General features: G+C 36.5%; 1 protein-coding gene across 4 annotated transcripts in view; it reads right to left on the reverse strand.

Annotated features, from left to right (window-relative positions):
- Positions 1–12,364, reverse strand: part of KANSL1L (KAT8 regulatory NSL complex subunit 1 like) — a 91,629-nt gene that overhangs the window by 28,185 nt on the left and 51,080 nt on the right. For all 4 annotated transcript variants that reach the window (XM_079783173.1, XM_079783171.1, XM_079783172.1 and 1 more), the window contains exon 6: positions 11,049–11,253. In XM_079783173.1, the coding sequence (XP_079639299.1) occupies positions 11,049–11,253 (205 nt within the window). The remainder of the gene's footprint in view (positions 1–11,048; positions 11,254–12,364) is intronic.

The raw sequence follows: 12,364 nt of genomic DNA on the forward strand, positions 1-12,364 counted from the left end.
GAGACAACCTAAAAGTTTCCTTTTCAAAACTATCCGTTTATATTAAGAGTGTGCTAGACTCAATTTCTTTTCTTCAAGTTTGCATAGGATTGAATTATATTTTCCTTGAGATTATTCAGTAGCATTCACTGTTCAATTCAGTGAAGTCATCTGAATCTCAAGTTTGCTTGTGAGAATTTAATTACAGATTCAATTTTTTAAAATGGTTATGAACTATTCAGGTGTTCTCTTTTTTTATTAACTTTAACAAATGGTTTTAGAAAAATATTAAGCAGTATGCAAACTAGCACTGGCTTAGTTTCCCTAAGACTTTTTTTAAATTTTAGGTTTTTTTTCAAATACAGTTTACATTCAATATTAGTTTCAGGTGTACAGCATGGTAATTAGACTTTACAAAGTGTTCCCTAAGAGCTTTAAGAAACTAAAGATATATCATTCCTATTTTCTAAGCAACTCCTGCATTGCTTATGCAAGTGATCTATAAATCACTGCTCTCATTTATGTATTTATAGATTACCTTCTAAGTAACAGAGAAAGTAAGTGTCATTTTAACATGTTAATGTTGATGTGACACCTTAGTACAGGAATGGCAAATAATATAGTACGTCTGTTATTAGTCCTTCCTCGTTTATGGCAAACATTAATAATTAATCATGGCCCTCCCCAAACCCCAGATAACAACATCTTTCTCAAGCAGAGCTTCAGGCAGCCAATAGCTACCACCAATCAGTTGCAGTAGGTAAGAAAGATGGGGAATATTTGTTCTTTCATCAGTGACTTGAAAAAATAATAAGGAGCAGAGGCTATAAAAAAATAATCAAGGACCACACAAGTTTAAAGCAATGATTTAAGGTTTGTTTATTTAGGTTCTGGAACATATGTTGTACTCATCCACTTTACAATGGAGTTTACAGAATTATGAATCAGATGACACTAAGAGCCAGATTTGGCTCATGTTCTACTGCTAGGTAATCCCTAAATAATGTAAGTATTAGTTACCATTAAGACTTGACTTAGGCATTTTACAAAGTGGACTAAGCAATGTCATAATTTGCTGTGCCTCTTCGTAATCTCCTTTAAAGTTTTTCTTTAATCATATTGAGTCAGTTAAAAAGACTAGTCATTTCTTCTTTGAAATGTTCTTTATAACTGTCCATTTCATTCACTCTTTATAACCTTACATCCGGACTACTGTAGTAGCCTCCTAATTGATCTGTTTTTCCATTCTCTTCCCTGAGCATGTTGTCCTATTAAAAGGAACTAAGTCAATCTTTCAAATATACTGATCATATCACCTCCCACACCACAACCATCATTGACTCAATTCCTCAGTGCTGTCATAATCATTGTACCATTATCATCATCGTTGTTGTCATTCACATTTGATGAGAAGTTATATGCCAGACATTGGGCTAGGTACATTTCTTATTAATATCAACGCAACTCTATAAGGTAGACCTATTTTTTCTTATTAATGTGTGATCTTATTAATATCAACACAACTCTATAAGGTAGACCTATTTTTTCTCTTTATTGCTTGATTCAGCTGATGTCTTAATTTGGGATTACCTAGCCCTCAATACAGACCCCAAGTGAAAGATTGCTTAATGGTGACAAATTCCTCCCATCCCTGTAGTATGTATTCCCCTTTGCTGCAACCACCTTCTATCGGTGGAGTCTATTTCTCCGTCCCCTTGAATCTGGGCTGGCCACGTGACGTGCTTTGACCTACACAATGCAGTAGAAATGATGTGCCTGAGATCCAGGGCCTAGTCCTTGAGAGACTTGCAGCTTCCTCCTTGCCATCATGAAGCACTGTCCCAAAGTGCATGTATTAAGGCCATTCTAGCTAGCTATTGCAGGATGAGATGTCACAGGAAGAGAACTAAGTCTCCTCGGCCAACAGCCAGCACTACCTGCTGGAAGAGCAGGTGAGGGAACTTCTTCCAGCCTCAGCACACTGTAGCCACATGAAGGCAGCCCTACTTTTATGGATGAGAAAAACAAGGCAGTGAGTGATTTTCACAATACTACACACTATTAAGAAGTAGAACTAAGATTTTATCTAAATAATGTGTTTTCCAGAATTCACACATAAAACCACTAAAATGTGCTGCCTCCCCATAGGGGAGGCTCCTTAGGATTTGGTTCCAGATCTATTTACAATTACATAAAACATTTTCTCAAAGATACAATGTTATAAATGCTATAAATGCAATTCAAGAAGGAACTGAAGAAACATATTATGGCCAAAGAAACTTTTGTTTAATCTGTAATTGCAAATGAAATTACACTTTAAAGAAAGCTATTAGCCACATTTACACTGTAAGACGTTTATACTAGAATGCTATTCTGGAGAATATGTCCGCATCTTAAATGTGTCTGCCAATGCATTTTCTTGAATCTAAAGATATTACTATTCTGTAGGTAGATCAAGTAATATGATACCAAGCATAAAAGAACAGGTTCTCTAAGAATAAAGTGTCCTTATAATGAATAGTCTCAGATAGTAAAAGATTGATTCAGCTAGAAGAATAAAAAAGCAAAATAAAATTTTAAATAGCTTTAGACACAACATGGAGTTTTAACAATTGTTGCTATGGATTGAGATTTCAGAAGAAACAGTCTGAAACAGTTCACAAAAGATTCAGATCACATGTTTTACTCAAGCTCATGAAAGAAGTAGTGTTAAGACAGCATTAGCACTGAAAACTATAACTTATACTTTATTTAAATAGTGCTAAATATGTGTCTTTTCATTCCACTTTGTGCTTGTTTCCCATATTAAATGGGTTATAAATATTAAATAAGAAATGTATATAAAATATGTGTAAGTTAAAATAGTACCTGGTATATGATAATTGCTTAATAAATATTAGTTATTATTTGACATTCTCATTGGAGATTACTATTGTAAAAAGGGCAAAATCAAGTGAAAATGCATACTAATTTATGCTTTTTATTAATTTTGACCAAAGAGATAATAACCTCTGTAAATAATGGTTCTAAATAATTATGCCAATCCTTATGCCTCTATTTCTTTCATCTTTTTGTTCAGTTGCCTGTAGAAATGTGGGGGATAAAATGGACACCTAATAAACTCACAGATCTGCCTCAGGGGATTTCTAGGCAGAATGTCCAAAATGCCAATTGGTTCATTTAACTGCCTATGATAAAGTGTGGATGGAGTATGATGAGCTTAATAAGAATCTGTAAGGTTTTCAAGCAGAATTTAGAGAAAATAAGAGCCAACCAAGACTTGCTGGTTCAAAAATAAGACCATTTCTTCTTTCCAGCCACTCCAGACGACAAAAAGTTCACACAATAAGAAATAAATTTATTCAAAGATCAAAATCCGCATATGCAGAGGGCCAACTTAAATTAAACTTGTATTTTCAATTGTGAGGGCATCCTTTTTCTTGAGGGTGGGACGTGTTGGTAGCTGAGTAGCTCCATCAGTCCATTTCCTGCCTGTAAAATTTTGGGGTTCCAACAACTTTCATTCATTTGGTCCAGTCTCTGTCCCTTTCTGTCTAAGCTGGAATATTTCTGTTGTTATAACATGTTTAAAAACTTTGGGGGTCTCCTGTATGTTAAGATGATCCATGTCATTAAAAAAGTGGGTTCTCCTAGATGTTTTCTTATAGCCCCATCTCTGTGCCTGACTTCTGCTAAGATGGTTGATCTGATCCCTGAGTCACATGCCTAATCGCTCTAGCAAAAGTTTGCCCAGCCACACTCTTGAATTCTTTCTACATGCCATTACCATTTTTTGCAATAGGATGAGAATTTTCCAAATTATCAAGTTCTGGTTCCTTTTTGCTCAACAATTCCTTCCTGAATCTATCAATTTCTTCTCATATTTTACTATAAACAAGGAAAAATCAAGAATGCAAATTCCACACTCTGCTTATTTCCTTAGCTAACTATCCAAGAATTCAATGTTTACTAGTCCTATTTTCCACTTAAAAGTGGAATAATTATTCAGCCATGTTATAACAAGGACCACCTTTCTTCCCCGTTCTAATAACACTTCCTTCAGAAATTTTACCAGAAGCACTTTTAACATTCCTATTTCTAGTAACATTCTGTTCATGATGTCAAATGTATTCTATAAGATGACAGCACCTGTCTTCTCTCCTCCTCACTTCTCTCTCTCTCTCTCTCTCTCTCTCTCTCTCTCTCTCTCTTTCTCTCTCTCTCTCTGTATATATATGTATATACATACATGAGAGAGAAAAACATTGATTTGTTGTTCCACTTATTCATTCATTCATTGGTTGATTTTTGTATGTGCCCTGAGAGGGGACACAAACCTGTAATCTTCTTCCACAATTTTAGGTTACTTATTAAAGCAGTACCCTACTTCCTACTATCAAACTCTGTATTAGTTTCCTAGGATTGCTATAACAAATTGTCACAAATTGAGTGCCTTAAAACCATATAAATTAATTTCTCATAGTTCTGGAGGCCAGAAGTCCAAAAGGAAGGTGATGGCAGAACTACACTACTTTTGAAGTATTTGGGGAGAAACCTTCCTTGTCTACTTCAGCTTCTGGTGGCTCCTGGCATTCCTTGGCCTGTGGTAGTGTAACGCCAATCTCTATCTCCAACCTCACATAGACTTCTTATCTGTCTCTGTGCCTCAATCTCTCTCCTTTCTCTTAGAAGGACACCAGTCACAGGATTCAGGGCCCATCCAAATCTAAAATGATCTTATTTCAAGATCATTAACTTAATTACATCTACCAAGTTCGTATTTTCAAATAAGGTCACTGTATTAGTTTGCTAGTGACCATAACAAAGTACCACATCTGCATGGTTCACACAAAAATGGACTGTTTCATAGTTCTGGAGGCTAGAAGTCAGCTGAGGGTTTTTGGAGCACTGTGAAGAATCTGTTCCATGCTTCTCCCCTAACTTCTGGTTTTTGCTGCCAATCTTTGGTGCACCTTGATTTGTAGAAGAATAACTGATCTCAGTCTTCAGCTTCAGATAGCATTCACCCTGTGTGCATTCATCTATGCCCAAATTTTGTTTTTTATAAGGACACCTGTTATATTGAATTAGGGTCCACCCTAATCACCTCATCTTGACTAATTATTTCTGCAACAACCCTATTTTAAAATAAGCTCACATTCTGAGGTACTAGAGGTTAGGACTTCAATATGTAAGTTCTGGGGGACACAATGCAACCCTACCCATATTTCATTCCACTATCTTTTGGTTTGCATGGTTTCTTTCTTTTTAAAGTTAAATTTTACTTATCAATTACAGTTTACCTTCAATATCATTTTGTATTACTTTCATATGTACAACATAGTGGTTAAACTTTACAAAGTTTTCCCTGATATTCCCAGTACCCAGCTGGAACCATGCATAAAAATAGTAACGCTTCACACATTTGCGTGTCAGAGGCCATGCTGATCTCCTCTGTATCATTAAAATTTTAGTATATATGCTGCCAGAGAGCACGCCTTCATGGATTTTTATGAGAAGACAGCTGTAATTCTTATCCTTTTTTTGTTACAGGTAAGGTATTTTTATTTATTTTTTTTTCAAGATTTTTTCTGTCTCCTGTCTTCTGCAATTTGAGTATGTTATGTCTCGGTATTTGTATTTATCCTGCTTGATGTTCTGCTTCCTAGATATGTGGCTTGTTCCTTGTCATAAACTTTGGACAATTCCCAGCTACTGTTACTTCAAATAGTTTTTCTGCTCCATTCTCTTCTACTCCTCCTGGTATTTCAATTACACATCTGATACACCAGTTAAAATTACCCCAAAATTCTTGGATGTGCTGTTCTGGCTTTTTTCCCCATTCCATCTTGTCTTTTCATATTAGTTTGTAAAGTTTCTATTAACCTATCTAAGCTTGCTGATTCTTTCCTCAGCCATGTCGTTTACTGATGAGCCCATGATAGGTATGCTTTATTTAGGTTACAGTGTTTTTTATTCTAGCATTTATTTTTGACCCTTCTTAAGAGTTTCCATCTTTCTGCTTACATTACCATCTGTTCTTGCATGTTTTATACTTTTTCCATTAAAAAAATTTTAACATATTAATCATAGTTAAGAGAATTCTAACATCCTGGTCATAGTTGAGCCTGGTTCTAATGATTTCTTTGTTTCTTCAGTGATTTTTTTTCTTAGCATGCCTTATAATTTTTTGTTGAAAGCTATGATGTATCCTACCTAATAAAAGAGGAATATGCAAATTGACCCTAACTCCGCTACACCCACAAGCCACACCCACCAGCCAATCAGGAGCAGATATGCAAATAAACCTAACCAAGTTGGCTACAGCCACAGAGAGCAAGGTTTCCCAGGCAACGGAGGAAGCCAAGCTTTCTGCCTGCCCATGCAGGCCTAAGCCTCCACTCAAGCTACAAAGTTTCAATTATAGAAGGTAAACAAATTCAAACAGAAATGGCGGCAGCCACGGAGCTGGAGAGAGCAGGCCAGGGTTGCCCCCCGCAACGGAGGAAGCCAAGCTTTCCACCTGCCCTGGCCGGCCTAGGCCTCCACTCCAGGCTACAAAGTTTCAATTATAGAAGGTGAATTAACCCCAATAGAAATGCCTCTGGCCACGGAGCGAGCGGGAGGCTTGGCTCCACTCCAGGCTACAAAGTTTCAATTGTAGAAGGTAAATAAATTCCAGATACCAGGGCCTCCGCTTGGGTTGCCAAGGGGCGTGGCTGGCCTGCATACCACCACAGGCCCCTCACTCAGGCCGCCCCACGCCCCAAGGGAACCCCCATCCTGATCCGGAACACCCTTCAGGGCAAACCAGCTGGCCCCCACCCCTGCACCAGGCCTCTATCCTATCTAATAAAAGAGTAATATGCAGATTGACCATCACTCCAACACACAATATGGCTGCCCCCATGTGGTCAAAGATCCTGCCCCCATGTGGACACAAGATGGCCACCACAGATGGCCAGCAGGGGAGGGCAGTTGGGAGGCACCAGGCCTGCAAGGGAGGACAGATGAGAGGGACCAGGCCTGCAAGGGAGAGCAGTTGGAGGCGATCAACCCTGCAGGGGAGGGCAGTTAGAGGTGACCAGCCCGGCAGAGGAGGGAAGTTGAGGGCAAATAGGCTGGCATGGGAGCAGTTAGGCATCAATCAGGCTGGCAGGGTAGTGGTTAGGGGGTGATTAGGCTGGCAGGCAGAAGCGGTTAGGGGCAATCAGGAAGGCAAGCAGGCGAGCAGTTGGGATCCAGCAGTCCTGGATTGTGAGAGGGATGTCCGACATCCCTCAAGGGGTCCCAGATTAGAGAGGGTACAGGCTGGGCTGAGGGACACCCCTCCCTCCATGCATGAATTTCGTGCACCGGGCCTCTAGTCAAATAATAAGACTGAGACAAATAGAAACTGAGATGTTATATTAATCTGGCTAACATTGGGACTGTTTTTAATGTCTGGTAATTACCAGAGGCCTCAAATTCCTCTAGCTTTTGTCTCCCCTGTTGACTTTTGAACTCCTTAAGTACTCTTTCTCCTCAGAGTATATGCCTTATACTGCTGCAACCCACTATTACACTGGAGTCCTGTTGGTGTGTGGTCAAGTGTGGGGGAGAGGAAGTATATCTACTACCATAGCATAATCTAGCATAATCCGAAAGTCTCTTCAAACTAGCTCCTGGCTTCTTTTGATATACCCCCTTCCATTTTTTTTAGCACTTCCTCTTTTCTGATAACACCTAATATCTTCTTTTCCCCAGCCCCAGAAATCAGCCATTTCTCCAAAGATCCCTGGTTCCTTTCAGTAGGGAATGTTATTAGTGCCAAATGTACTCACTGCTATTAGGGTAGTTTGAGTCTGGACCTGTCATATCAAATTTGGTAGCTATTATGCACCTGTGGCTATTTAAATCAAAATTTAAAAAAATAAATTAAAAATCCAGTTTCTTGGTTGTACTAGCCACATTTCATGTGCTCAATAATGACATGTATTTAACAGCTACCATATAAGACAGCACCAATATTTATAGAACATTTCCAGCATTACAGAAAGTTCTATTGGGCATTACTACTCTGGACCCCTTCACAAGACAAATTTAGGCAACACAAGCACATAAACACACATACTCATAAATTCTCACTCTCCATTACCTTTTAAATATCTTCCTATGTCCCACTACATTAATTCTTTCTCATATTAAACAATTATTAATTGAGAATATACTATTGGGTACAGTAGGTCCTTGGGTTACGTCAGAGATATGTTCCTACGGTGCGACGTAATGCGATTTTCGCCGTAAGTTGGAACCCACCTACATCACTCACATGGAGCACATACACAGCAGTAATGAAGTGAAACAGTAAAAACAATTTAAAAGAAAGATACTAATTCCTGACCTTTACTTGTGGTAAATAAATAATAACAAACATAAAGCACATATGTACATACATTGAAATGACAGAACTTTTTTTTTATATAAATAAATGGGAGATGGCGATCGAGTCTGACGTAACCCGAGGACTATCTGTAGTTACTGTTCAAGACCCTATAGATTTAGAAATGTACATCCCTTTTCTCTAAAAAATTAAATGTAATGAAAAGATAAAAATAAATGATTATAATAAAAATATCTATATATATAAAAGCCTAAGTGACTGAACAACCAAATGACCGGTCAACCAGTTGCTATGATGCTCACTTCCACCAGGGGGCAGGTGCTCAATTCAAGAGCTGCCCCCTGGTGGTCAGTGTACTCCCACAGAAGGAGCACTGCTCAGCTGACCGATGGGTACCAGACGCAGGGCTCATGGCTGGCTGCTGCAGCTCGGAGACCACAGGGAGTGGCAGCGAGCCTACTGAGTGGCAGCAGCCACAGGCACAGTGGGTGCGGAATGAGTGGGAGCAGTGCAGTGCCCGGCCGGGGCTCGGGCTCCTCCCTAGCCACCTGCCACTTCATGCACTACTACATCCCCTGAGGGATCCCAGATTGCGAGAGGGCACAGGCCAGGCTTAGGGACTCCACCTGTGCACAAATCCGTGCACTGGGCCTCTAGTGTATTATAATAATACAGGGTGTTACATCAATATATACCCCATAGTGGGAATATCAAGGAAGGCTTCCTGAGAGAAATTACATTTATTACGTTTAGAAAGGAAAATAAATATTAACCTGGCAATTTTTGGATAATTTTTGGGTGGGGGCATTTGCTATTTTCCATCAGTATTTTTCATCTCTGTTTCAATTACTCATTTAAAAATGCTTTATTTCCCCCATACTTTGTCAAAATTCTGTTTATCTTTGCCAATCTTTTATGATGCATTTCTTAGACAAAGCCCAACCCAAACATATACTGTCTTTATTGATTTCTAGTACACAAAAGATTTGGTTTATTTTTGTTATTATTAATGTAATGGGTAAGAACATGGTCTTGAAATCAGACTTATTGCTTACTAGCTGTGTGACCTTGGGCAAGCTACTTAATCTCCCTAAAACTCAATTTCTGCATGTAAAGGAGGGATTAATAATAACCCATAGTTAAATGTTTGAGGATTAAATAAAATAATGTATTGAAAATTCTTAGCACTGTGACTGGAATACACAAGTTACATGGTCTACTAGTAACAATAATCTTATACTTGTTCCTTTTTTTGCTAGAAGTTTTAAATTTGTTCACACCTTTCTTATCCAATTTTTACATTATCAAGGCACACATACATATTTTAATAACATCTAGCAAATCCCCTAAATTATTCAGATTCTTTCCAGTCCATATATTATGGCATATTCACATGTAAAATATTGTAGATAGACAATTCTATTTGTAACTACAAAATTACAAAATCAATTTCAAAAATGCTATTTACCTATTGCTTATAGCAACTTTAAATAAAAAACATTAAATATGACTTCATATATAAGATCATTAAATAAAAATATATTCCCATTTGTAAATTCTGAAATAAAACAAATATTTTCAAATTGGTGGAGCATACTAATAATAAATGGTAAAAATCAATCTATTAATAAAAACCAATTTGTCAGAATCCACATTCCTATTTATAATTGGAGCCTACAAAGCCATATTTATAATTGGTTACTAACTAATGAAACAAAGCATCTTGATTTTTATACAAATACATTTTGAACACTTAGTGTAGTCATTAGAAACAATATTAAGTGACAGAATCAAGGTGAATTTCTTTCCTTTGACATACTCTTTTAAAATATAATAGGAAAAAAAGCATGTCATATAAGAACTATAGATAATTTCGTTTGCCCTTCATCAGTTTAGATATGCATTGAAAGATATATTACTAACATTTTGCTAACAAATGAAAACTACGTTTTTCAAAATGAATGCTGTTAAAAAATATATTTTATAATTTTTAGAAAAAGGGTAAGAGAGAAGGAGAGAGAAAGAGAAACATCAATATGAGAGTGGGACATCAACTGGCTGCCTCCTGAACACGCCCAACAGGGGATGGAGCCCTGACCAGGAACTGAGCCAGCAAGCCTCTGATGCATGGAACGACGCCCAAGCAACTGAGCCACAAAGGCCAGATGTTTTTAATGAAGTATATTTTATTTGTAAAAAGTGTATGCATGGACATAAAAATTTCACTGTTTACAGTCAGTCTAGAAAAAGGAAATGGAATGCTCAGCAGGGTTAACAATTACCAAACCTAAATAAACAGCAATGCCATTTAATCCAAAATAACTGACAGCTGTGAAGATTTTATTTTTCTTTACTAAGACAAATATGCAGTACACTTGGGTTTCCTTATTACCCTTACCAGTAAAATTTAAAAAATAATCTTGATATGTGATTTTCCTTCAAATTAGTTTTAGTAGTGAATTTTAAAAAATGGGGATGTGAGAAATTTCAAAATACACTGCTATGTTTAAAAATTATTAAATCCCACTAATATACTGTCAATACCTATTATGTCACTTATAAACTATATATTTAAAACTTTCTAGATATAATTATTCTAAATTACAGTGCACAATCCATATCCTCTTGTACATGAAATATATTGATGGTAAAAATCTTTGTTCATGTTTCCTAAAGGCAAACTTACCTGTGGAGTCCAATACAAAGTAGGGCTCAATCTGTAGAGTTTTCTTTTGTGGAAACTCTGAAGTGGCCTTGTTCGAGCTGCTGTACTCATGACAGTCAAGGATGGAGATTTCAATCTTGTCCTGTCTTTTCTCCTTTTCTTACTGTGCTTCTGGTTAAGTAACCAGCTACTCGAGGAAGAGAGCTCATCTAAATTCTCTGAAGTACTGAAAGGCCATGAAATAATTGGGGAATGGAGGGAATAAAACAAAACAAACAAACAAACAAACAAACAAAAAAAGACAAAGAAAACTAAATGTAAATTGCCTTAATCTATTATGACAGAAGAGTATTAATTTTAGCCAACTTTGTGGTAACAATTGGTGAAAGAATCTATATGAATAGGGAATTACATATTCAAATTGTGGAAATAATTTCTACTTCTATTTTCTCCTGCAAAACAAATATCCCATAGGTTAGAAATGCTCACATGGGTTCACCAGTACTTCATGTATGTTACATAGTATTGTAACTATTTAAATCTAATGATTTTTGCATATGGGTGAAATTACATAGGATTGTAAATTTAAAATAGCGCTCATCTCATCACTGCATTAGTTGCTCTTAAGCACTACATACAATTTCAGTGAATTTTGAAACAAAAATGCAATCCTACTATATTTAGGAATTTTTTAAACTTCTGATGATACAGAAGTCATAACTATAAAATAATGAAAGAGATCACACAAAGTACATTTAAAAAGCATATTAATTTTATGATTATTCTTCATATTAATTTTTAAACATTATAAATATTTTAAAGCTCAGAACCTCAGGAGGAAGTTAATGTTTATACCATGCAAATTTAACTTCCTTTATAGCAGTACATATATATAAAATAATTAAGCTTTTCAGGTACTACAACATACCAATTTCAACCTTACTGATATAGACAGAGAAGCTAGTCAATTTAGTATTCTCAAATCAACAAGTGAATCTGCTATATATAAGTTCTAATCAATATCTAAGTTCTAAATGTGCTATTTGGTTCAAATAGAATCAATATTTAATGGTAAATGTAAGATATGGTTTCCCTATAGCAATACCACTGGTTTTAAATCAAATTTCTGGTTACTATAAAATATTCTATTAGCTTGTAGATAAAACAAGTAATTGAAGAATGACTGACACAGAAATAAGAAACCAAAAACAAAGGTACCTAAATGGCTTATGTTGGTGAAACCAAAGAAAATAATTAAATATGAATTTAGCAACTATCATACATTCAACAAATACATAATTGATTATGCACTATTGGCCAGGCCAGTATAGGAAAAA

This window comes from Cnephaeus nilssonii, assembly GCF_951640355.1.
Source record: "Cnephaeus nilssonii genome assembly, chromosome: 10".
Taxonomy (NCBI): Eukaryota; Metazoa; Chordata; class Mammalia; order Chiroptera; family Vespertilionidae; genus Cnephaeus; species Cnephaeus nilssonii.